At 41.4% G+C, this 26,606-nt stretch overlaps 1 protein-coding gene across 2 annotated transcripts in view; it reads left to right on the top strand.

Moving 5' to 3' along the window:
- The window catches only part of thoc1 (THO complex 1), an 82,821-nt gene that overhangs the window by 4,802 nt on the left and 51,413 nt on the right, over positions 1–26,606 (top strand). For both annotated transcript variants that reach the window (XM_068031731.1, XM_068031732.1), the window contains exons 4-11: positions 336–402; positions 8,623–8,741; positions 10,513–10,561; positions 14,019–14,114; positions 20,401–20,483; positions 20,589–20,662; positions 24,366–24,474; positions 25,665–25,799. In XM_068031731.1, coding sequence (XP_067887832.1) covers positions 336–402; positions 8,623–8,741; positions 10,513–10,561; positions 14,019–14,114; positions 20,401–20,483; positions 20,589–20,662; positions 24,366–24,474; positions 25,665–25,799 — 732 coding nt within the window. The remainder of the gene's footprint in view (positions 1–335; positions 403–8,622; positions 8,742–10,512; positions 10,562–14,018; positions 14,115–20,400; positions 20,484–20,588; positions 20,663–24,365; positions 24,475–25,664; positions 25,800–26,606) is intronic.

Here is a 26,606-nt window from a genome sequence, read left to right as displayed (position 1 = left end):
TCTTTGTCACCTAATTACTTTTTCTGCCATTGAATTCTTGAAATTTAAGTGTTCTGAATAAAATCTTTCAGAAGAAAATGACTGACCATCTCATATAGAAATCAAAGTTAATAGCAAACACTTTTTAATCAGTTTCATAAATTCAGGTCTGATAATTTGGACAGTTTTAACTTTTTATAGTTCAGATTACCCAGATCTGTTTCTTACAGTGTTAAATTTCATGGAGTGCAATCTAACTGGGTTTGGAATATTATGACTTCAAATGAACCACTAATGTTGTAGAGCACATAGGTTTCAGTAACTTTGTTCTTGAAACTTTTTTTACTTTTTTTTAGTTAGAACAAGGGGAATGTGAAGATTTCTTGTCTATAATCTCCCTTAGCATTAATGGAGTCACAGAAGGTAATTGCATAATCACAATTCTATCCAATAAGAGTACCTTTATTCAACCTTGAGTACTGTACAATGTTAAAATGTCTGAGTATAATCAAGAACATTTAATTGCTTTTGTAGCTGATGTACTGTTATGTGATATAGTCAATTTATTATATACAGTATAAAAATGCAAGAAATAGGAGGTGTAAGCCCTATGTCCCTTTGAGCCTGCTCTGCCATTCAACAAGGTCATGCCTGATCATCTTCAGTTCCACACTCGCACATTATCCCCATATCCCCTGATTCCCTTAGTATCCAATGATCTATCGATCTCTGTCTTGAATATACTCAACAACTGAGCGTCCACAGTTCTCTGGGGTAAAGAATTCTAAAGTTCCACAAATCTTTGCGTGAAGAAATTTCTCCTCATCTCAGTCCTAATTCTGAGACTGTTATTCTGAGCCCTTATTCTGAGACTGTTAAACCCAGTTCTAGAATCACCAGCCAGGGGAAACATCCTTCCAGCATCTACCCTGTCAAGCCTCTTAAGAATTTTTTTTTTCAATGAGATAAGACAGAAAACTTATAGAACAGAAGGAATCCATTTGGCCTGGCGGGTTGCAGCACTTAGTTTAGTTTTAGTTCAGAGATACAGCACTGAAACAGGCCCTTCGGCCCACCGAGTCTGTGCCGACCATCAACCACCCATTTATACTAATCCTACACTAATTCCATATTCCTACCAAATCCCCACCTGTCCCTATAGTTCCCTACCACCACAAGGGGCAATTTATAATGGCCAATTTACCTATCAACCAGCAAGTCTTTGGCATGTGGGAGGAAACCGCAGCACCTGGAGGAAACCCACGCAGACACAGGGAGAACTTGCAAACTCCACACAGGCAGTACCCAGAATTGAACCCAGGTCGCTGGAGTTGTGAGGTTGCGGTGCTAACCACTGCGCCACTGTGCCGCCCTTAGTGCATGTCCAAGTATTTTTTAAATGCAATGAGGGTTTCTGCCTCTATTACCCTTTCAGGCAGCGTGTTGCAGACCCCACCACTCTTTCTGGGTGAAAAGATTTCTGTTGAATTCCCATCTAATCCTTCTACCAATTAGTTCAAGTCTGTGCCCCATGATTATTGGCCTCTCTGTTGAGGGACATCGGTCCTTCCTATCCGCTCTGTCTTTGCTCCTGATAATTTTATATACCTCAATTAAAATATCCCTTCAGCCTCCACTGTTCCAAACAAAACAACACCACCCTATGTAATCTTTCCTCAAAGATAAAATTCTCCATTCCTGGCAACATTGTTGTAAATCTCCTCTAATCCTCTCTAGTGCAATGAAATCCTTCCTGTAATGATGCAGTACTCTAGCTGTGGCCTAACTAGTGTTTTATATAATTCTAGCATAACCTCCCTGCTGTTATACTCTGTGCGTTGCCTAATAAGGGCAAGTATTCCGTATCCCTCCTTAACCATCTAGTTTAAGGCACAGAAGGAGGCCACTTGGCCCATGCCGACAGAAAAACGATCTACCCTAAAGGCCTGTTCGGGTCTGCAAATGAAACCCTACCCGAGCCTTTTCATTTTTTCCTGCGCCCGACCCGACCACCAGAATATAATCAACTTTATTGAAGAGGTTTTTTAATTTATTTATTGGTACAGCACTGAAACAGGCCCTTCGGCTCACCGAGTCTGTGCCAACCAACAACCACCCATTTATACTAACCCTGCAACAATCCCATATTCCCTATCACCTACCTACACTAGGGGCAATTTATAATGGCTAATTTACCTATTAACCTGCAAATCTTTGGCTGTGGGAGGAAACCGGAGCACCCGGCGAAAACCCACGCGGTCACAGGGAGAACTTACAAACTCCGCACAGGCAGTACCCAAAATCGAACCCGGGTCGCTGGAGCTGTGAGGCTGCGGTGCTAACGACTGCGCCACTGTGCCGCCCTGCTCTACTTTGGATGGAATCGCTCACTGTAGACGAGTGCAGAGTGTTTCCCGCCTTGACGTCCTGGCTGTCACTGTGTCCGACCCAAGCCCAAACGCCGGACCCGGAAGAGCGACCCAACTGCACTAGACTGCACACATGTCGTCGGGTCTCATCAGGTTCAGATCAGGTAGCCATGCTGTAATGCACCCATTCTGTTCCCACCTTCCAGTATTTGGTCCGTAGCCCTGCAGATTATGGCACTTGGGGTGTATATCCAGACTCCTTTTGAACGTGTTGAGGGTTTCTGCCTCAACTACCCTTTCAGGCAGTGAGTTCCAGACCCCCATCACCCATCATCTCCCCTCGAATCTTTCTAACAATCACTTAAAATCTATGCCCCCTCATCACTGACCTGTCTGCTAAGGTGAATAGGTCCTTCACCTCCACTGTATCCAGGCCCCTTAAAATTTTGTACATTTCAATCAGATCTCCTCTCAGCCTTCTCTGTTCCAAGGAGAACAACCCCAGCCTATCCGATCTTTCCTCATAGCTGTATTTTTCCAGTCCTGGCAACATCCTCGTAAATCTCCTCTGTACTCTCTCCAGTGCAGTTACATCCTTTCTGTAATGAGATGACCAGAACTGCACACAGTACTCAAGTTGTGGTCTAACCAATGAATTATACAGTTCCAGCCTAACGTCCCTGCTCTTATATTCTGTACCTCGGCTAATAAAGGAAAGGATTCCATATGTCTTTTTCACCACCTGTCGACCTGTCCTGCTACCTTAAGGGATATGTGGACATTCACTCCAAGGTCCCTCATTTCCTGTACACTTCTCAGTATTTTTCCATTAATCATGTATTCCTTTACCTTGTTTGATCTCTCCAAATGCATCACCTCACACTTCTTCAGGTTGAATTCCATTTGCCACTTTTCTGCCTATCTGACCAGACCATCAATATCTTTCTGCGGCCTACAGTTATCCTTCTCTACCACACGGTCAATCTTTGTGTCCTCTGCAAACTTCTTGATCATGCCCCCTACATTTACGTGCAAATGTCCACCAAATCTACTTGTTCTGTGGACATACACTCCACGGTCCCTCTTTTCCACTACATTTCTTTGTATGCTATCATTTCTTGTGGACATTCCCTTCCCTTGTTTGCCCTACCCCACCTCCTCCAACCTAATGCAACTACCTCACACTTCTTCAGATTAAATTCCATTTGCCACTTTTCTGCCCACCTGACCAATCCATTGATGTCTTCCTGCAGTCTACAGCTTTCTTCCTCACTATCAACCACACTGCCAATTTTCATAACATCTGTAAACTTCGTAATCATGCCCCCTACATTTAAGTCTAAATCATTGATGTGTTCTATAAAAAGCCTCATTCTTCTAAACCAGGTTGTCCAACATATGGCCCACGGACCAAGATCTGGCTGGCGGATGTATTTCAGAGTTGAGAAATTTTACTTTGTCCTCTTCTTTCAGACTGTTTTTTTGAGACGTTGCACCGACATTTTTTAAAAAGGCCACCAGAAAACCTCGAATCTTTCCAAAGTTGGGAAACCATTGTTCCCGATGTCAGCAGCTGTCAGCTGTGAAACTGACAGCACGGTGTTTTAAAACTGACCAACCACAAAGCTGATCTGCTGAGCGCTGCTGCTCCCTGCAACTGTCAGAGGGAGGGAGGGGGGTGGGAGACAGAGAGAGGAGGGGATCAGAGAGCAAGAGAGGGGGTAGAGAGAGTGGGGGGGGACAGAGGGAAAAAGGGGGGACAGAGAGGGGGGAAACACGGGGGACACAGGGAGAGAGAGAGACAGAGAGTGATCAAGATCACTCCTGACAGTTGGAAATCTATCCAGAATACCCTGCATTGTGACATGTTTGTGCCGGCAAGCATTGACTACTTGTGCAAGCAAAAAAATTCCAGTTATATCACTAAATCAGTGTCCAACATAGTGATGAGAAAGTAGGTCAATAAATTAGTATTCTCTTTTAAGGCTTTGTCACAAAATGCACATTTGTTGTTTTGATTAATAGCAAGATAAATTTTTTATGCCTTTATCTTTCTGAAATTGTCTCACCGGTCCCCTGTGTAACACAAAAATTGTAATGTGGCCCCCGTGCGAACAGGTTGGACAACTCCATTCTGAACTCGAGAATTTAGGCCCAGTCTGCCTCTGTCTCTTCTCGTAGGACAATCCCCTCTTCCTAGGAATCAATCTTGTAAATCTGTGTTTCACTCTCTCTGAGGCACGTATATCCTTCCTTAGCTAAGGAGACCAAAACTGTGAACAGCAGTCGAGGTGTGGCCTCACCAAGGCCCTATATAATTGCAATAAAACTTTTCACTTTTAAACTCTTTTAATTCCTTTGTAATAAAGGCTAACATATCATTTGCTTTCCTGATTATTTGCTGATTCCACCCTGTTAACTTTGTGATATTTGTACAAGGGTACCTTGAGTTCCTCTGAATACCAACATTTCCCAGTCTCTCACCAATTTAAAAATGTCAATTTATATAAAATATATGTAAATGTATAATTGGCATCAAAATGTCAACACAACCTGTTTGACTAGTTTTGTAGCAAAACATACAACTTGAAGTGTGTTTTAATACAGGGATCAAGAGAATTAGTGATTTAATTAAGTAGCGTTGTGTACCATATTATTTGACAGTTTATTAATGGAGGTTTATTTTACAGTCTCATTCAACAGAACATTGTAGCCATTACACGTTGTGAAAGATACTGAGTGTGTTATATGTTACCATGTGTAAAACTGGAATTAAAGGCTGCATGGATAGCTGCATTCAGTGTTTTCTTTGTAGAAGTGTTTCAAAAATATGATTACGTTTTATTGTGTAGGAAGAGTGAACCAACTGTCACTGAGTCATATTTCTAAAAGTTTGCATCTAATGTGCATTTGTCAAGGACCAGATATCACTTTTTTGCAGAGGCAAATGATTTTCGAAAGCGAAAGCTAATCATAGACTTGGAGCCTTAAAGGCAGTGGTCAGGTTAGCAGTTAAACATCACAATCATGCTCGAGAACTAAAATTAGCTGTGAGCAGTGCTGTTAGAGATTCACTGGTATATCACAGTTTAGTATTAAAAGCATAAAAAAGAAAGAAAAGTTTACTGTCTTTGAGCTGAAAACTTAGAAGAAAATCTGCAAACGTTCCTTACCAAACAGTAATTGTGCTCTGATTGACTTCAGATTGACTCAAGAAAATTACAATCACCAAGGAAGTGATAATGAGCAAATTGTTGGAGCTGCGTGCTGACAAGTCCCCGGGTCCTATTGGACTTCATCCTAGGGTGTTGAAAGAAGTGGCTAGTGAGATAGTTGATGCGTTAGTTTTCATTTTCCAAAATTCCCTAGATTCGGGGAACGTTCCATTAAATTGGAAAATAGCCAACGTAACTCCTTTATTCAAAAAGGGATGGAGACAGAAAGCAGGAAACTATTGGCCAGTTAGCTTAACATCTGTCTTAGGGAAAATGTTAGAAGCTATCATTAAAGGCGATATAGCATGGTACTTAGAAAAATTCAAGGTAATCAGGCAGAGTCAACATGATTTTGTGAAAGGGAAATAATGTTTAACCAATTTATTGGAGTTCTTTGAAGAAGTAACATGTGCTGTGGATAAAGGGAAACTGGTGGATGTACTGTAAAGCCTTGCTCGGGTCTAAAATTTAAACCCAACCCGGGCCCGACCCGACAACAGCCAATCCGAGCCCTTTAATTTTTTTCCGTGCCCGATCCAACCCGATTCGACACGAATCTCATTCATCTGTTCCGGCAGCAGGCTTTTCCTGCAGCTGGAGTTATAGGGAATCATGGCTAAGCCTGATTCCGTGACTTCCCGAAGCAGTGTCCAGCCCGACCCAGACCCGAATGCTGGACTCGGAATTTCGACCTGACCCGAACTCGACACATGTAGCCAGGCTTTAATGTACTGTACTTAGATTTCCAGAAGGCATTTGATAAGATGCCACATCAAAGATTATTGCGGAAAATAAAAGCTCGTGGTGTAGGGGGTAACATTTTGGCATGGATAGAAGATTGGCTAGCTAATGGAAAACAGAGAACAGGCCAAAAGGGGTCATTTTCTGGTTGGCAAGATGTAATGAGTGGTGCACCATCGGGATCAGTGCCTGGGCCTCAACTTTTTACAATTTACATAAATGACTTAGATGAAGGGACCGAAGGTGTGGTTGGTAAATTTACTGATGTCACAAAGATAGGTAGGAAAGTAAGTTGTGAAGAGGAAATAAGCAGGCTACAAAGGGATATAGATAGGTTAAGTGAGTGGGCAAAGGTCTGGCAAATGGAGTATAATGTGGGAAAATGTGAAATTGTCCATTTTGGCAGGAAGAATAATAAAGAAGCATATTATCTAAATGGTGAGAAATTGCAGAGCTCTGAGATGCAGAGGGATCTGGGTGTCCTACTGCATGAATCGCAAAATGTTAGAATGCAGGGTCAGCAAGTAATTAGGAGAGCCAATAGAATCGTATTTATTGCGAGGGGAATTGAGTACAAAAGTAGGGAGGCTATGCTTCTGCTATACAGGGTATTGGTGAGACTACATCTGGAGTACAGTGTACAGTATTGGTCTCCTTACTTAAGGATGTAAACGCGTTGAAAGCAGTTCAAAGAAGATTTACTGGACTAATACCTGTAATGGGCGGATTGTCTTATGAGGAAAGGTTGGACAGGCTAGGCTTGTATTCACTGGAGTTTAGAAGAGTAAGAGGCTACTTGATTGAAACGTATAAGATTCTGAGGGGTCTTGACAGGGTGGATGTTGAAAGGATGTTTCCCTCTTGTGGGAGAATCGAGAACTAGGGGTCACTGTTTAAAAATAAGGGGTCGCCCATTTAAGACAGATGAGGGAAATTTTTTTCTTTCAGAGGGTCGTGAGTCTTTGGAACTCTCTTCCTCAAAAGCAGAGTCTTTTAATATTTTTGAGGTAGCTAGATTCTTGATAAGCAAGGGGGTGAAAGGGTATCAGTGGTAGGTGGGAATGTGGAGTTGAGGTTACAATCAGATCAGCCGCGATCTTATTGAATGGCGGAGCAGCTTCAAGGGGCTGAGTGGCCGACTCCTGCTACTAATTCGTGTATTCGTATGTAGGGCCTGTTGAGTCCACTTCCCCATCAGGAGTCCCTGCACACTGACTTAAAGGGGCTGACTAAGTTGTCAGCTAAACATGACAACATGCTTTGAACGAATGTTTCTTTGTGCATGGCCTATTTGTACGCTATTCGGTCCCTTTAAGATTGCTGCTGGGCCAAAAACGTGAATCTTAAAGGGAATATTGGTTGTGCATGGCCTGTTGCACTGCACAATGCATTCTGGATTGCAGCACAGTTGCACACACGTGCAGCTTAGAGAGAACTTTGCTAGGTACTGCAGGTTAGCTATGAGCAACGTCACAGGAGAGCACATAGTTACCTTTGAAATGGTTTATTTTAAAATGTAATGATTTGATTCAGCACCTTTTCCAACACAAGATTTAGTTTTTAAGCAATATAGTTGGGGTGAATGAAAATCGACCCTATTTCAAAACTTGTTTTGCTTTTAGAAATACACATTGTGCATTGGGGCAGATTATATTCACACCAGGTTTTTCCCTTGGCAAAGACTTTTGAGACACTGAAGGCTAACACAATTGAATAAATCAGGACGTCAAATTGCCTGGCTATTCTTATTTATCTCGTAACGCATGGTTCAAGAACAGACTGCTGGAGGTTGGGAGAAAGGGTACTTGCCTGTGCTCTCAGCCAGTTTGGTAACAGATTGAGAAGTGAGAACAAGATTTAACTAATAAGATGTGAAATTATCTACTTGAGTTAATACCAATTTCAGTTTAAAACATTGATTAACGTCCTTTACAAACGTTTTCTTGAAGTTAGGGCGTCTTTATTCATAACATTTAAAAGCCTAATCTCCTCCCATTTGGGAGGGGAGAGAGTTATCTCTTGTCTTGTAAAATCCCTATATGAACTACCAATATGTTACCTGGGATAAAGTATCTCGCGCCTAAATTGTTCCTCATCATAAATCCTTTGTATTATAGACTTGGTATCTGTCACTGTTTAGAGTTGTAATATCTTGTTGCCCTCTTCAGCCCAGTTAATTAAGATGCCCAAAGTGTTACGTAAACATTTTAATTTATTAATTTAGCTTTCACTAGGTGCAGAATAATGTCAGTCCTTAATAGCATGATTTTGTTCTGTAATAATTGCATAACTTCAGGGCTTATTTTGTGCTTCTGTAGGTATCTGTTCTGCAACAACACCTTTTCTACTGCTTGGTGACGTTCTTGATTGCCTTCCTCTTGACCAGTGCGACAGAATATTCACGTTTGTTGAAAAAAATGTTGGAACTTGGAAATCTGTAAGTAATGCTTGAAATAAAATCATGGTTTGACACAAACAGCTCAGATGAAATAATTGACAATTTATTTTTATTCACATTTTTTATTCAGACGGACAACTTAACACAGTCTACTTTCTACAAGTTAATTTTTTGTTTTTTTTAAATGAGTGAAAATAAAACTAAAATAAAATTGTTAGTACATTGGGAATCTCAGTCATGAAGCACCAGTGATACATTCCCCAAATTGAATTTCAGTGCAGTAGAGGCCTGAAAGTAGATGCTTGCTTTCACTCCTTGGTTAATGATAGGAATAGAATCTTAAAAGAAGGTGAAGGAATTGTTTGAAAAAATGCAGCACACAGATGATACGACACTGAAAACTGCATGATGATGATAAATAAAAAGTTTGCTCTTAGCTGTAAAAAATCATGTCAAAGATTTCCCACTATCTCCCTTCCTGGTTTTCTTCATAGAAACGTTGAACATAGTTCTAAAAATAGTGACTTACGTTGGGTACATTTCCATGGGCACTGGCAGTTATATGGTACCTTAGCAAGGTGGCCATTCCTTACATGTGAGTCTAGAAGATAAAGGTTCCAAGGGCACCACAGCTGAGTTTAATCATCAGCTGCCCTCATGTAACTTTACAATACGGAACAATGGACAGCTATTGAGAGTGGGAACTCTGGCTGCTTTTACTGTTGTTAACGTGAAGATAGATTATACCTGCACTGGTATCCCTGCTAAAATCGGCTAATTCATGTATGGCTCAATAGCATGCTAGAAAGTATATTTGTTCACTGTACCATTTTACCTTTTCTCTGCTTTGCATCATAATTTGTTTTTATTCATTCATTGAGAGATTTCCATTATTGGGATATCATTGGATATATATTCTGTGATCAAGCATTTTTAATCGGCAATCAAAATTTACGAAGTCATGTTATCAAACATATGGAGCTATGCAATCTTAAATAACAGCAGGTACTCTCAATATCCAATTACAAAGCACTTGGTGAACCAGAATAGCTGCAAAATTGGGTAAAATCCAGATTTATGGAAGCAAATGAATCACAAGATAGGATTAAAAATACTTAAAACATTCCTGTCCCCTCTGCCAAAGATTTGTTTGTAGTAGAACTGGGAACCAGTTTTGTTTCTGATTGCACATCCCTGAAATATAACATGTAATGTGTATTGTGACAATTGTGGTATTATGCAGTTTCTGCTTAAACAATAATTTCTGTATTGTTAAAATTGTTATATACAGGCAAAAGAAGCCAGTACAACCAAGATAGGTGCACAAAGTACATATTTGAAGAAAGAAGGTTGTTTTCACTGTCATTGTTATTTACAGAGCATTTCAGTCTGTGGGAATTGCTGGAAAAAGTAACTTGACTGACCTGGTTAACCATATGATAGAAGATCAGTGACCTTGTTGAAGCATGTGTCTTTCACCTCCTTAGGATGTTCTAAAGCATTTCAAAGCCGATTAATTTCTTTTGAAGTTTAGCCACTGTTGTAATTTAGGCACCAAGTGGAATCCATGTGTTTTCCCACAGAGGATAAATAAGGAGGCATATCCACAGAACTATTTTTGATACCTCATTGGTTGAAGAACAACAAAGGCAGAGGCTTAGGAAAATATTACACATCTGCACATTTGAATCCTTAGAAGAACAAAGGAAAGAAATATATTTTGGATTGGGGAGGAATAAAAGTCAGAGGATAGTACACTTTCGATAAACTATGTAAAGTGATCATGGTAACAATTGTGTTTTCCTTTTAGGCAACATTTTATTCTGCTGGAAAAAACTACTTATTAAGAATGTGCAATGGTAAGTGGGTATAAATCAATGAGTCTAGACGTGTGTAAGTTGTTTACAGTCAAATATATGTATAAAAAGTATCAACTCAGTATTGCTGTTCAGGCTTTCTTTAAAATCCTTTCTGTTAAAATATTTTGTCCTTGTGCAGAAAGGCAGTTTTCATAAATACACCAGTCACCTATAAACCAAACCTGCACCTTCATGCATGTGCAATTTGGATAATGTGCTTCAAGATGAGTAATTACTCTTTAGCCATGGTACTTTGTACTAGACAGTAAGTGAGATGTCGATCACTTTTTCTTGTCCATTCTGAAAGGCTATCAGACCCATTACGTTCAGGGTAAAACTGACAGTTTATTTTAGATCATATCAAAGTAATGAGACACAAATACGAGAGGTGCAGTAATAGATTATTACTATTCAGATACTGTCCACATACCTTTTTTAGTGCCCATCACTAATGATAACTTCCACCATATGTGGAAAATAGTGTAGCGTGCCCATGGTAAACAATCATTTATGCTGCTGAAAGTTCACCAGAAATAATATAACGTCCATTGTACTCTTCTAGTTTCTCTGAATTTGAACAAGTAACAGTGACAGAATGGATATCTCAGGCAATAAACTATGAATCAGGTTTATTAAAAAGAGGAAACCTAGCAGATTTCACTGAATCACAGTAAAATATTCAATTATTTGCTAGTATTTTAAATTGAGTTATAAATAAATCTCTCCACTTTTAATGTTTCTACCTTTGAACACATAGCTTCCTCACAAAATTGGAGTATTTCCATGGACTCGTAGATTTGCAAAACCTGAGTGTGTAAGTCTGCTGCTATCAGGGTGTGAGCTCTTGGACCTGAACTTAAACAGTTCCAGTGTAGCAGTGGCTTTTGAGATATCTGTGGCTCATTAATTTTTAAAACAATTTATCTTTATAATACAGAAATCTTTATTTTGTTGTGTTGTTTTCCAATCTCCCTTCACTGTTGAGGAGCAAACTTGATTGCCAAAATTCCCCACTTATCGACCGTTCCCAAGGCGCATAGTCATTAGGCAATGTATATCTTGTTTGCTTATTACATCGCATATGTGGTGCACCCTCAGTTTGAGATGGTTGCCTTCATCTTACTCTGTGTTTGCTCATGTCAGCCACCTGATCAGTTTGTCTGTTCCCCAACCTACAGTGTAAAGCTGCTGAACTACTTAAAACTTCAGGTGATTTTAATTTTATGCATTACATTTCTGCACTCTCAAGCAGGCACCAAAATTGTTTTGAAGATCATGTCCTTTTATAAAACAGCCCATTTTAAACATTCTCTGGATCATTTCAGTATTCAGTGATTGATGGCTTGCCTTAGAGTCCAAGAGCATGTAGAACACAGAGGCATTATCAATGGAGTGAAGCTCAGCAGCAGGACCTCAGTTTAAAAGTCAGCCATTTCAAATTTCTTGAACCATGGACAGCTACCATCCATTAATCACACCATTGGACTTTCCTGTTAGTAAACTTGGCCAGTGAATGAACCTTAATCCTGGACCTCCCAAGTTAGTAGTTAAGGCATAAATCTGAATTGTCTAAGGATACCTTAAGTTAGAAGCTTTCTGTGAACTTCCCCCATTAGTTTACTTCCTTACTCTCTCCCGTGGGCCTCTTACTATCCATATGATCTCCTTCAGGATGTTGCACTAGTTAAGATCAGATTTATTCTGGCCTCACCATGACACAATCACATTTGTGCCCTCTTGACAATGTGTTACTGGAAAAATGTATTTTTGAGTCGGAATTCTTGGGTCAAGTGGATTGTATTTGTGCTAGTTGTTTTTAATATGAACTCTATTTCAAATGCAATTCTAGTCAATTAAGTAGTGTCATGGTTCTGCAGTTTTTTTTTTCCGGGAATATGCGGTTTGCCTTTAAGGCTTGCAAAGGATCAGGATTGCTTTAAGAACCAGGAGTTATAGGAAGGTGCATTTTCGTTGCCTTAGAAACAGGCATTGGAGACTGCGATTCAAAGGGTGCATTCTCGCTACCATAGATTGCCAGAGCTGGCAGGCAGCCATAAAGGCGGGGCTAAAGTGTGGCGAGTCGAAGATACTTAGCAGTTGGCAGGAAAAAAGACAGAAGCGCAAGGGGAGAGCCAACTGCGAAACAGCCCTGACAACCAATTTTATCTGCAGCACCTGTGGAAGAGTCTGTCACTCTAGTATTGGCCTTTATAGCCACTCCAGGTGCTGCTCCAAAAACCACTGACCACCTCCAGGCACTTACCCATTGTCTCCTGAGACAAGGAGGCCAAAGAAGAAGAAGAAGATACAGCCACTGGGAGTGAGTATCAAGTGATACATTTGTTACAATTCAATTTTGAACTGGCTTTTTAGTTGAAGATAGTTTGTTCTAATAGAACACAGACACAGAGGACACACAGACAGCTGTGGTGTTTAGCACCTGAAAAAAGAGCTCTCAACCTTTTAAACTGAAGAAATAGGATTTTAGTCTGTTTAATATATCTCAAAATTCTTTTTAAAAAAAAAAAGTCGTCAAAAACAGGGATCTCTGGTAATTTGAATTGAAGGAAGGGAAGTTAGACTGGGACAATCTTCTTTCCCTCAAAAAAACTCTAAAGTCAGATTGATTCTATTGAATGTTTGCAAGTCGTTAATTGTTGAAGTTCGCTGGAGAAGGAAAGTATCACCAACTGCTAGAGTTAGACTATGGACTGTTCTACTGTGGAAGAACCTTTTTTTCCCGCATCGGACGGCTGGGAGGACTTCAAGCACCTTTGGACTGTAAATTTGCAAGGACTCTAATTTTTTTCTATTTTAAATGTTGTTTATATCTTCGTAGTGTTTAAGAATTTAGTTCTTCTAATTAAAAGAGTTAATTTGTTGATTTAAAGACACCTGGTTTGCTTAGCCTCATTCGGGGGTTAATAGATGGTACAATTTGACTGTGTCTTTAATTTGGAACATTTTAAATGATATGTTAGGCAATCTGTAGAGTGACAGGATTGAATTAACAGTGCGTTTCTCCCACCGCAATCAGAATCATATATTTTGATTGGGGGCTTTGGAGCGGTCGGTCTTAACAGTAGCAAAAGCGAATATGAAGTCTGCAAAGTAAATAAATCAGCCACACAATTGTACCCTCCGCCTTCTATTTATCCAGGTAGAATTCAAATTCTGATATTAGAGGTGAAAACATGGTGTTTTCAACCCATTCCATTGATGATGATGAAAGGGTGACCTGCTTCTCTGTCTCTGCTGTGTGCAGGATGTGCATGGCCAACTTTTCTCTTTGCTTGATGCCTTTCTGTAACACAATGATGAACATCTCAGACAATGGAGTTGTGAATGCATGACTTCATTCCGCTACTCTGTAATGTTGTATATTAGAGTTCCAACCTGTTTTCCTGTTGTAATGCCCTGTCTATATGTTTTTCACTAAATGTAAATAATTTTGCAGATCTCCTACGAAGACTTTCCAAGTCACAGAACACTGTTTTCTGTGGAAGAATTCAGTTATTCTTGGCTAGATTGTTTCCTTTATCAGAAAAATCAGGTAAGAAATTAGAATCATGTAAAAGAATTTCTATTTGTGAACCCTTTATGTAGAAACTGTTAAGGAGAATAGATCTTGTATGTTGGTCTTCTGTCTGCACAATTCAGAGAACTCCACATAAGAAGAGTTAGAATTAACGATCATTATATTGTCTCCCAATGCATCTCTGATCATGGCCCAGATTTTGTGTTCAGCAGTGAAGAGATGGCCATATAAATACTGTGTCTACAAGAGCAAGTCAGAGGTTAGGAATCCTGCGGCGAGTAGCTCACCTCCAGACTCCCCAAAGCCTGTCAGTCATCCACAAGGCACAAGTCTGGAATGTGATGGAATACTCTCCACTTGCCTGGATGGGTGCAGCTCCAACAACACTTAAGAAGCTTGACACCATCCAGGAAAAGCAGCCCGCTTGATTGGCGCCCTGTCCACAAACCTTCACTTCCTCCACCATCGGCGCACAGTGGCAGCAGTGTGTACCATCTACAAGATGCACTGCAGCAATGCACCAAGGCTCCTTCGACAGCACCTTCCAGGCCCGCTACCTCTACCACCTTGAAGGACAAGGGCAGCAGATGCATGGGAACATCACCATCTGCAAATTCCCTTTCAAGCCACACGCCATCCTGAGTTGGAACTATATCGCCGTTCCTTCACTGTCGCTGGGTCAAAATCTTGGAACTCCCTTCCTGATTGCTCTGTCGGTGTACCTACCCTACATGGTCTGCAGTGGTTCAAGAAGGCAGCTCACCACCACCTTCTCATGGGCAATTAACGATGGGCAATAAATGCTGGCCTGGCCACCGACGCCCACATCCCATGAAACGAATGATAAAAAAAACTCACTGATGACCTTGAAGAAAGCTTCCCACAAAGATCTAGCGATCTCTGTGGACTGGAATTCATCTTTTCTGCCATTAATTTCATTCTGACGCCAGCTGTAAGGGATCTCTGGCATCCAGCAACAGTGATTCCATCAAGCAAGCTAAGCAGCAAATCCCATTGAAGATTTCTCAAAGACAGCAAAGCAGGAGGTAATGAGCAGGTTTTATAGTTTACTTTTTATAATTTTACAGAAAGCTAAATAAAGATTGGGACATATACATGGGATTAAGGTAGAAGCTGAAATATCATAAACTTAAAAAAAAATAATCCATGGTATTTTTAGCAAGTGGAGAAATTGGACATTCCACAAATAAATTTGATCTTTATGTCATCATTGTCGACAGGAATAGTGCCGGAAGACTGGAGGATAGCAAATGTTGTCCCCTTGTTCAAGAAGGGGAGTAGAGACAGCCCTGGTAATTATAGACCTGTGAGCCTTACTTCGGTTGTGGGTAAAATGTTGGAAAAGGTTATAAGAGACAGGATTTATAATCATCTTGAAAAGAATAAGTTCATTAGCGATAGTCAGCACGGTTTTGTGAAGGGTAGGTCGTGCCTCACAAACCTTATTGAGTTTTTCGAGAAGGTGACCAAACAGGTGGATGAGGGTAAAGCAGTGGATGTGGTGTATCTGGATTTCAGTAAGGCGTTTGATAAGGTTCCCCACGGTAGGCTATTGCATAAAATACGGAAGTATGGGGTTGAAGGTGATTTAGAGCTTTGGATCAGAAATTGGCTAGCTGAAAGAAGACAGAGGGTGGTGGTTGATGGCAAATGTTCATCCTGGAGTTTAGTTACTAGTGGTGTACCGCAAGGATCTGTTTTGGGACCACTGTTGTTTGTCATTTTTATAAATGACCTGGAAGAGGGTGTAGAAGGGTGGGTTAGTAAATTTGCGGATGACACTAGGGTCGGTGGAGTTGTGGATAGTGCCGAATGATGTTGTAGGGTACAGAGGGACATAGATAGGCTGCAGAGCTGGGCTGAGAGATGGCAAATGGAGTTTAATGCGGAAAAGTGTGAGGTGATTCACTTTGGAAGGAGTAACAGGAATGCAGAGTACTGGGCTAATGGGAAGATTCTTGGTAGTGTAGATGAACAGAGAGATCTTGGTGTCCAGGTGCATAAATCCCTGAAGGTTGCTACCCAGGTTAATAGGGCTGTTGAGAAGGCATATGGTGTGTTAGCTTTTATTAGTAGGGGGATCGAGTTTCGGAGCCACGAGGTCATGCTGTAGCTGTTCAAAACTCTGGTGAGACCGCACCTGGAGTATTGCGTGCAGTTCTGGTCACCGCATTATAGGAAGGATGTGGAAGCTATGGAAAGGGTGCAGAGGAGATTTACTAGGATGTTGCCTGGTATGGAGGGAAGGTCTTACGAGGAAAGGCTGAGGGACTTGAGGTTGTTTTCGTTGGAGAGAAGGAGGAGGAGAGGTGACTTAATAGAGACATACAAGATAATCAGAGGGTTAGATAGGGTGGATAGTGAGCGTCCTTTTCCTCGGATGGTGATGGCAAACACGAGGGGACATAGCTTCAAGTTGAGGGGTGATAGATATAGGACAGATGTAAGAGGTAGTCTCTTTACTCAGAGAGTAGTAAGGGCGTGGAACGCCCTGCCTGCAGCAGTAGTAGATTCGCCAATTTTAAGGGCATTTAAGTGGTCATTGGATAGACATATGGATGAAAATGGAATAGTGTAGGTCAGATGGTTTCACAGGTCGGCGCAACATCGAGGGCCGAAGGGCCTGTACTGCGCTGTAATGTTCTAATTCTAATTCTAAATTGGTTTTTCAGGGCTGTATAGGTTGTCGCAAGTAATTATGGTTTGATACACCATTAAAAACCCACCTACATCAGGGCATAACTTTTTCAAGGGTTTTTGCAGTGAGACTAATCGTGTAAAAGGTGGAAGTTCATGTCAAATCAGTGATTTTTAATTGATTTCCATCTGCAAGGATTTTAACAGCGCACCCTGTGGAGGAGCAGGAAGCACGACAGCAACTTCTGGATTTTTGTGTTCAACTGCACATGTGCAGATGCCAGAAATTGCTGTCAGTTTCACAAAAATGTCTATTTTTGCCATCATTGCAACCGCAAAATCTGGGCCCGTGTCTGTCCAGTTTCCTCCCCCACTTGCTCTGTCTGTGTGGTAGTTTATGACATAGTCTCTTGAGCTTTCTGGAGTTTCCATGCTTTGTTATCTCTTGTTTCTTCCTCCTGTTGATCTCAACAATCACCCAACTGTATCTGCATTTTTGATTCTGCTACTTTTCAGCTTACTTCAGATCACACATCCTTAGGATGCAGTACTTCAGTTCTTCCATGCAATAATTGATATCTATAAATCTTGCCTCAGCCTCACTCCATCCCATTGCTGCAGTTGCCTCCAACCATATATCCCTTTCCCCTTACTCCGTTCCTTCTGATTGTGACCTTATGTACATCTCCCGCTCCCAACCCACTTTTTACCTCACCTTTGGTGGCAGATCCTTCAGCCTGCTACATTTCAGTCTGGAACTTCATTTGTAAACAATCTGCTCCTCTCTCTCTTTCTCTCTCTCAACCTTTTAGCAGCTTCCTTAACCCATCATTTCAATTGAGCTTTTTGTCACCCATTTTCATGCCTCTTGCTGGTTCGGTATCTATTTCCCTTGCCTCCATTTGTGAAGCGTGTTGGGTCTTTTATTATAATAATCATGCTTTTTAATTGCAAGTGGTTGTCATCATCCAAAGCAAATAGAATGAAAATGTCTATACCTTCTTAATTGACCTTCCCACAAGCACCACACAAGTATCTGGCAATGACTGTCTCCAACAAGAGAGAATCTAACCATCTCCCCTGGACATTCAATGGCAATACCATTGCTGAATGCCCCACTATCAACATCCTAGGGGCTATCATTGACCAGAAGCTGAACTGGAGTAGCCATATAAATACCGTGGCTACAAGAGTAGGTCAGAGGCTAGGAATCCTGTGGCGAGTAACTCACCTCCTGACTCCCCAAAGCCTGTCCTCACCTACAAGGCACAAGTCAGGAGTGTGATGGAATACTCTCCACTTGCCTGGATGGGTGCAGCTCCAACAACACTCAAGAAGCTTCGACACCATCCAGGACAAAGCAGCCCACTTGATTGTCACCCCACCCACAAACATTCACTCCCTCCACCACCGACACACAGTGGCAGCAGTGAGTACCATCTACAAGATACACTGCAGCAATGCACCAAGGATCCTTTGACAGCACCTTCTAAACCCGCGACCTCCTCCAACTAGAAGGACAAGGGCAGCATGGGAACACCACCACTTGCAAGTTCCCTTCCCAGTTACAAATCATCCTGACTTGGAACTATATCGCCGTTCCTTCACTGACTCTGGGTTAAAATCCTGGAACACTCTAACAGCACTGTGGGTGTACCTACCTCCCATGGACTGCAGCAGTTCAAGAAGGCAGCTCACCCACCACCTTCTCATAGGGCAATTAGGGATGGGCAATAAATACTGGCTGAGCGAGCGACACCCACATCCCATGAGTGAATGAGAAAAAAGCAGCCTGAGTTCCCATCTGCAGCCTGAGCAGTCATTTCAAGAATGCAGGGCAATTACAACCTTAAAGAGGGATATACTTGCACTTCAGCAGCAGAATTAAGCAGCATGTTTTTCATTGTGTAATGTTCCTGGCCTTATAAAACAGAACATCTTCTGATATAAAGCGAGCAGCAGGACCAAAGGTTCACGATTCTATTAATGAGGGAAGAATAATTTATAAATTGCCTTATGATGTCCACAGAGCATGCCAAGCTCTTAGACGATGAATTACTTTGAAACATTCACTTGTTATGTAGGTAAATGCAGCAGCCATGTTGTGCACAACCAGGTTCCATAAGCAACGAAGAAGACGTCCATAGTTTTAGTGGTGAGGAAGTAGTGTTGGTTAGGGTCAAGTGCAATGGAAGCTTTTGCATCCATCAATACAGGCAGGTTATCACTTTAATGCATCATAAAGTAACGCATGCTTCTTTGGTCTGTACTGAAGTACTTGCCGAATCTAAATGCTCAGTTCTTGGTGTGGTGCGTGAGCCTTCTGACTGAGAGGTGAGGGAGTGCCACCAACTGATGCAAACTAAAACTTTAAATGCAACAAATAGAGAGAAAATAGTCATTCACCTATTTTAACTTCTGCAGCCATAATTCTTATTATTTATCTAATTGGTTTCTGTGTAGAACAAGTAGGATTTTTTTGGCAGGGATCTAAGCGTTATTTTAAAATTGATAATTAACAGTTTGTATCTATATATTTTTGTTCCAATTTAAAAAGAGTGAGAGTATTCATTACAAATGTCGTTATTGGAAGATCCATTTTGATACCCGTTTTGCAGTCCCTTTGTTTATCAGTAGAGACTGCATCTCAAAATGTGTTACAATCTATAAAAATGATGGCGGAATAAGGAGTATGAGAACTGATCTTGGGCATTACGCTTTACAAACTGCATATCTTGCCACTCCACACTCCAATGCGCACTCTTCCTGCTCGAAATAACTTTGCTACTTCAGTCTCAAAGGTGTCTGTCAAACTCTTACAATTTTAAATATTAGTTTGACCTCTCTCTTGCTCTGTGTGCATACACATAGGTCGTTGCTTTCACATTAAGTTGGGTCCATTTCCCTGTAGTGGTCATGGCTCCTCTTTTCAGCAGTTAGATTTTTTAAAAAAAAGACCAGGCTCTGTTTTTCTTCGGCTGCTTTTTTGACCTTTCTTTTTTGTCTTTGGATTCTTAATTCCTGCTCTCTCTTCTCCCCATCCACCAGGGTCAATGATCGGCTTTTTTGAATCTTTTGTTTCTGTTACTTAGCTCTGCTCGATGTAGCTTCTCTCCTTTTACTTTAGTGTGTTTTCTGTTAAACTATTCCATGGCATTTACTTTTGTCTTAACTCTTGTGTTTTCACTCTTTCTAGTTCCCCATAGCTCCTTGTCTTTTTGTACTCAAGCAAGTTTAAAAAAAAAACTGTTTTGTACCTTTCTGCTTGTACCAAAATGTTACATCTTGCACCTGGATGTTAGTCGCTTTTTTGCATGCTCTTGGTGCTACTGATATTATGACAACCTCTCTAGCAACCTAAACCTTGGCCTTTCAATATCGGCAATGAGAGGCGGGGAGGAAACAACAGTAAGTCCTTTTGATCTGCGAGTGAAGACTTGGCACAGTTGGTGTGATACTCTCTGCTCTGTAAATTCACTTTCTCCCCAATCCAGCTGCTTTACCTGATTCATCTACAACAATCAACATGCTATGAAAAAAAAATTATAGCTGTACCACAAGTAGTAGCCACAATTGTCTCAAATTTAGCATCACTGATCTAGTTTATTGCTGTAAATCTGTGGTCTTTGTTTTTTTAATTCAGGGCTCAACTTGCAAAGCCAGTTTAATCTAGAAAACATCACTGTGTTTAACACGAATGAACAGGATAGTACCCTGGGGCTGAAGGTGAGTGTTATCAAGAGTGAGAAATCACAGTAGAGCTATGTACCACTCAATATTGGTATGTTTGTGTGATTATTAATAATTTTGATGTATTCTGATATCTTGCAGCACACAGAAGATAGAGAAGATGGAATGGAAGTTGAAGAAGGAGAGACTGGTGATGAGGAACCTCCGACAACCTGGTACAGAATTCTAACTTTTTATTAACTTCGGAGAACTGCAGAAATGAACCATACTCGGGCCTCGCTTAGTGCATGTGTACTTAAACTTAATTTGTATGAAAATTGCTGCTGAATATAAACATAGAATTAATAGCACCAAACCAGGCCATTTGGCCCAACTGGTTTGTGCTGGTGTTAATGCTGCACACAAGCCCACTCCAACCTTATGCCAGCTGAGCTATCTGCATGTTCTTCTATTCCTTTCTCCCAGCTAGCTTCCACTTAAAGGCATCTGTGCTATTCAGTTAAACCTCATGATAGCAAGTTCCACATTTAACCAATCTCTGGGTAAATAAGCTTCTTCAGCATTCATTATTGGACTGTAGAGACGAATCTTCACACTGAGGATACCCTCCATCATGTTGTGTGACACTACCACCATGCTAAATGGCTTTTGGTCAGCAGCAGCAGCAGAATTATATTCAACCACAATCTGTAACCTCATGGACCAGCATATCTCTCACTCTACCATTACCATCAAACCAGGGGATCAACCCTGGTTCAATGAGGAGTGCAGGAGAGCACGCCAGGAGCAGCAACAGGCTTACCTAAAAATGAGATGGCAACCGAGTGAAGCTACAACACAGGACTATATGGATACTACACAGTGGAAGCAGCATGCTATAGACAGAGTGAAGCGATCCCACAACCAACGGATCGGATCAGATCAAAGCTTTGCAGTCCTGCCACATCCAGTCGTGAATGGTGGTGGACAATGAAACAACTAACCGGAGGAAGAGGCTCCACAAACATCCCCATCCTCAATGATGATGGAGCCCAGCACGTCAGTGCAAAGGACATTTGCAACCATCTCCAACCACCACAGCTTAGTAAAATTAGCTTTTCCCCAATTGAGAGCTTTTATTCCTGGTCTGTTGTCGTTCTTTTCCATAGCTACCCTAAATCTAACTGAATTATGATCACCTCCACCAAAGTGCTCTCCAACTGATATTCCTTCCACTTGCCCAGCTTCATTCCCGAAAATTAAGTCCAGAACTGCCCCATCTCTTCAAAAAAAAAAGGTTCCCCTGAATGCATTTTAAGAATTCTGCTCCCTCTGTGTCTTTCACACTAATTCTATCCCAGTTAATATTAGGGTAGTTGAAATCCCCCACTATTACTGCCCTATTGTTTTTGCACTTCTCAGAGTTTTGCCTACATATTTGCTCTTCTATCTCCCTCTGACTGAAGGTCTATTGTACACTCCCAGTAGTGTGATTGCCCCTTTTTTGTTCATTTCAACCCATATGGCCTCATTTGATGATCCTTCTACCATATCATCCCTCGTCCCAGCTCGAATTGTTTCTTCAATCAATATTGTGACACCCCCACCCCTCCAGCCCCTTTTTTATCCTTCTGTCTCGTCAGCAAACCATATAACCAGGAATGTTGAGCTGCCATTCCTGCTCTCTTAGCCATGTCTCAGTAATTAGTATAATATCATACTCCCACATGTCAATCTGTGCTCTCAGCTCATCTGTGTATTCCCTAGATTTTTGCATTGAAGTATATGCCATTTAGAATTGCCAAACTCTATTGTCTATTTTCTAATCTTTGTTTCCCCTGCCTTCCAAAACTGCTTACTAATTTTCTGCCTTCAATTTCCAACTTTTCGTGTCTCCCTTCTGAATCTACTGTCAGGTTCCCAACCCCCTGCCAAGCTGGTTTAAACCCTCCCCAACAGCACTAGCAAAACTCCCTGTGAGGATATTGGTCCCAGTACCGTTGGGGTGCAACCTCTCCGGCATGTACATGTCCCACCTCCCCAAGAAGTGCTCCCAATGCCTCAGGAATCTAATGCCCTCCCTCCTGCACCATCTCCAGCCACCTCTTCATCAGTAATATCTTTCTGTTTCTATACTCACTAGTATGTGGCACCAAGGGTAATCCGGAGATTACTAGATTTGAGGTCCTGCTTTTCAGTCTCCTAGCTCCTTAAACTCTGCCTTCAGGACCTCAACCCTCTTTCTGCCTATGTCATTGATGCCGATAATGGGCCACGACCTCTGGCTGTTTACCCTTCCCCCTCACAATGTCCTGCAGCCGGTCCGTGGCATCCTTGACCCTGGCACCATGGAGGCAGCGTACCATCCTGGAGTGTCTGCTGCCGCAGAAGCGCCTCTCTGCTCCTCTTACTATTGACTCCCCTACCACTATTGCTCTTCCACGCTTCTTTATCTCCCTCCTATACAGCTGAGCCACTCATTATGTCATGGACTTGGCTGTGCCTGCACTTCCCAGAAGAACTATCACACTCACCAATATTCAGAACTGAATACCACTTGGAGAGCAAAATGCACTCACGGGATCCCTGCCTGTCCTGTCTGGTCCTCCTTGTCACCCATTCCCACTCTGCCTAAGCTGCGGGGTGACCCCCTCCAGAAACATGCTCTCCAAGAAGCTGTCAGCCTGCGGATGCCCCGTAGTGAGTCCAGCCGCCGCTCATGCTCTGAAACCCGGAGCTCAAGCTGCTCTAGCTGGTGACACTTCCTGCACATATGGTCATCCAGGCCATGAGAAGAGTCCAGGACTTAACACATAGCATAGGATGTGCATTCCACAGGGCTGAGGTTCTCTGTCATGCCTTTACCTTCTAGACTATTAACTGGAAACACTTAACAGCTCGTCGCCAATTGGCTCCTTCCCTGGTTGGAACATCACAATAACTGTTCTGCAGATGTTTTTGTTTTCGGAGATTTTGCTGGAGGTTCTTTGCCCTGCTTTAACTCCTCAGTCGCTGCGTTCAGACTCCACCCAGGTCCACCACCCCTGCTGCTGCTGGTGAGTCTCTTTGTAATATAGATAAACGCCTCCCTGCTTGATTTTGATTTAGATTTTGATTCAGATTTAGAGATATCTGCTCACCTAATTAATTAAAAAAAAATTCTTTCATGGGATGTGGGCGTCTCTGGCTCAGCCAACATTTATTGCCCATCCCTAATTGCCCTCGAGAAGGTGGTGGTGAGCTGCCTTTTGATTTCATCTATCAATTCTTGCTGTGTCCCTCTCCCTGCCTCAGACCACTCCTTGTTTGTAAAAAAAAAACTAGAATCACACCTCTTCCCTCACTGTCAAGTTCCTTCACTCGCCAAATTCCCTCACTCACCAAATTCCCTGAGTTTAGTACTCTGTCAAAGTAGTACTCCATTGAGCTGGACACCCGGACTACTATGTGGTCCCTAAACAATTTTTTTCAAATAGTTGTACTGACCAACTTCCACGAGAGTAGCTAGAAACTGAAATATATTCATAAATGTATATGTAGAATATTATCATCAATGGTCTGTTAGGTCAGAAAAATTTCCTGTAATGAAAATCTGCTGAATTCCAAGGATATGATAAACCAAGTGAACTGTTGCTCTTGGGCTTATAGAAAAGGCTTTAAATATATAACAGTTAACTCAGTCTTTATGTATATTGCTTTATAAGCTATTGTGTTTCATTCTTTATAGGTATATTTATTTCTTAATATTTATAAGCCCATTTCAAATCAGCTGCTGGCTTTCACAATTGAATCAAGTGTCGAATTTTTGTTCATTGCTTCTTGGGCTTGCATATCCTAAATATTATTCCACTCTTGTTACTTGCAAAACCCCGGTTTAATAGTTTACTGCTATAGCCTTCGATTAGTGTTTGTATTTATGTATATTTTTGTTTTAAATAGCTCTGTTCCCATTGATTACAACCTATACCGTAAGTTTTGGTCACTGCAAGACTTTTTCAGAAATCCTTTGCAATGTTATGAGAAAATTTCTTGGAAGACATTTTTGAAGGTAAAATTCATTTATTAACATCATGTAACTATATCTCTGAAAAGCTGTTTAGTTGTGTTTACCAAGTGACGGTGTTAGATTGTTACAGTTCCCAGACATCCTATAATTATTTATAAGTTGCTTTTATATTGATGTCACTGAGATATTTGCCCCACCTGTTCCTGAAGCTTGGGTCTTGCACAGTTGTCAGCCACAATAAGCGTACTGATTTCTCCAAGACTGTCATCTCGGAAAATCTGCTAAAATCTGCCATGTTTGCCTTAGAACTGCTGCTGGCTGCGTGAGCCATGCTCTTTGTGAGCTGGCAGTGCTAATAGAAAAGCAGCCGAAAGCAGTTGATAGCAGCCGATCAATCCATGAGCAACCATCAGTATTGCTGCTGTGAATTAGCCACCCAGTCACCCCGAAGATTAAATGTTTCCCTGCTCCTTATTTCTACATGTTGTAACCAGGCTGAGGATACTTCAGTTTAGATTAGATTAGATTGGAGATAAAGCACTGAAACAGGCCCTTCGGCCCACCGAGTCTGTGCCGAACATCAACCACCCATTCATACCTATCCTACACTAATCCCATATTCCTACCAAACATCCCCACCTGTCCCTATATTTCCCTACCACCTACCTATACTAGTGACAATTTATAATGGCCAATTTACCTATCAACCTGCAAGTCTTTTGGCTTGTGGGAGGAAACCGGAGCACCCGGAGAAAACCCACGCAGACACAGGGAGAACTTGCAAACTCCACTCAGGCAGTACCCGGAATTGAACCCGGGTCCCTGGAGCTGTGAGGCTGCGGTGCTAACCACTGCGCCACTGTGCCGCCCACTGTTGGACAGTCGATAAAATGTTAGAAACCTCACAGGGTACTGAATTATTATTTTCAGATTTAGAATTAAGGGTTGATTCCTGTTTGACTAGGACACACAGAAATTGGTGCAAATCAAAAATCAATAATAGTAAATTGAGCAATAACCTACAGAACATTCAAAACTGCTGATTTAAATGCGTCCAATTTAGTTTGTCTTATGTTGGCTTCTCTCCATTTCATTAATTTCATCATGCAACCCATAAAAAGTCTACCTAATGGAATAAAGTGCCTCTTTTTATGTTTGTACAGGACCATTTTACAGTGAACATTTTACAGTCTAACTGTCTTTATCTTAACTCACGTGAATTTACTTTGCAGCATTCAGATGAAGTGTTGGATGTTTTCAGAAGCTACAAACTGGATGATATGCAGGCTTCAAAGAAGAAGCAGGAAGAATTGAAACCTCCAGGCGAGGAACATGTGTATTTTGCTAAATTCTTGACCAGTGAAAAGGTATTTTTTGATAGTTCTTCAAAAGTGTCTTTTGTTCATTGGATATACTATTTATTTGGATATGGAATTGTATTCACAAGTGATCACTTTTATCTGTAACTTTTATTCTTGTTTCCACAAGCAAACTGAGTTTTCTATAATACAAAATTTGATCCACATTGTGTACAGAATAGCATGCCCAGGATTAGTGCACTCACCAATTACAGTATATAATAAACTAGAGATTTCATAGGCTGGCCACCATGTTCTCCTGTTTCTCAAAAGGTGGAAAATGCGCAGTGACAGATCATCACATACACTACTTTGTCAGATTTATTTACGGGTTGATTAAAGCTCAGAAGAAAACTGACACAGCAATGTAACCCAGTATCAACTGGGATACAAACAGTGTGAAGGGCACAGAGGGGACAAAATTATTGAAATGCGTTCAAGAGAACTTTTTTAGCCAGCACGTAAAAAGCCCATTGAGATGGGGTGCAATTTTAGATTTAGTCTTCGGTTATGAAGCTGAGCAAGTGAACGAAGTAACAGTGGGTGACCATTTTGGAGATAGTGACCATAATACAGTTAGTTTTAGCATAATCATGGAAAAGGACAAAGGTAAAATAGGAGCAAAGGTTCTAAATTGGGGGAAGGCAAATTTTACGAAACTGCGAGGTGACCTAGCGAAAGTGGACTAGATAAAGCTACTTAAAGAAAAATCAGTGGCAAGCCAGTGGGAGGCATTCAAAAGCGAGATATCACAGGCACAGTGTAGCATGTCCGCACAAAGATTAAGGGTGGTACTGCCAAATCTAGAGCCCCCTG

This window comes from Heterodontus francisci, chromosome 5, assembly GCF_036365525.1.
Source record: "Heterodontus francisci isolate sHetFra1 chromosome 5, sHetFra1.hap1, whole genome shotgun sequence".
Classification (NCBI taxonomy): Eukaryota; Metazoa; Chordata; class Chondrichthyes; order Heterodontiformes; family Heterodontidae; genus Heterodontus; species Heterodontus francisci.
The sequence above is the reverse complement of the archived record's forward strand: the minus strand, read 5'-3'. Positions and strand labels throughout refer to the sequence as shown.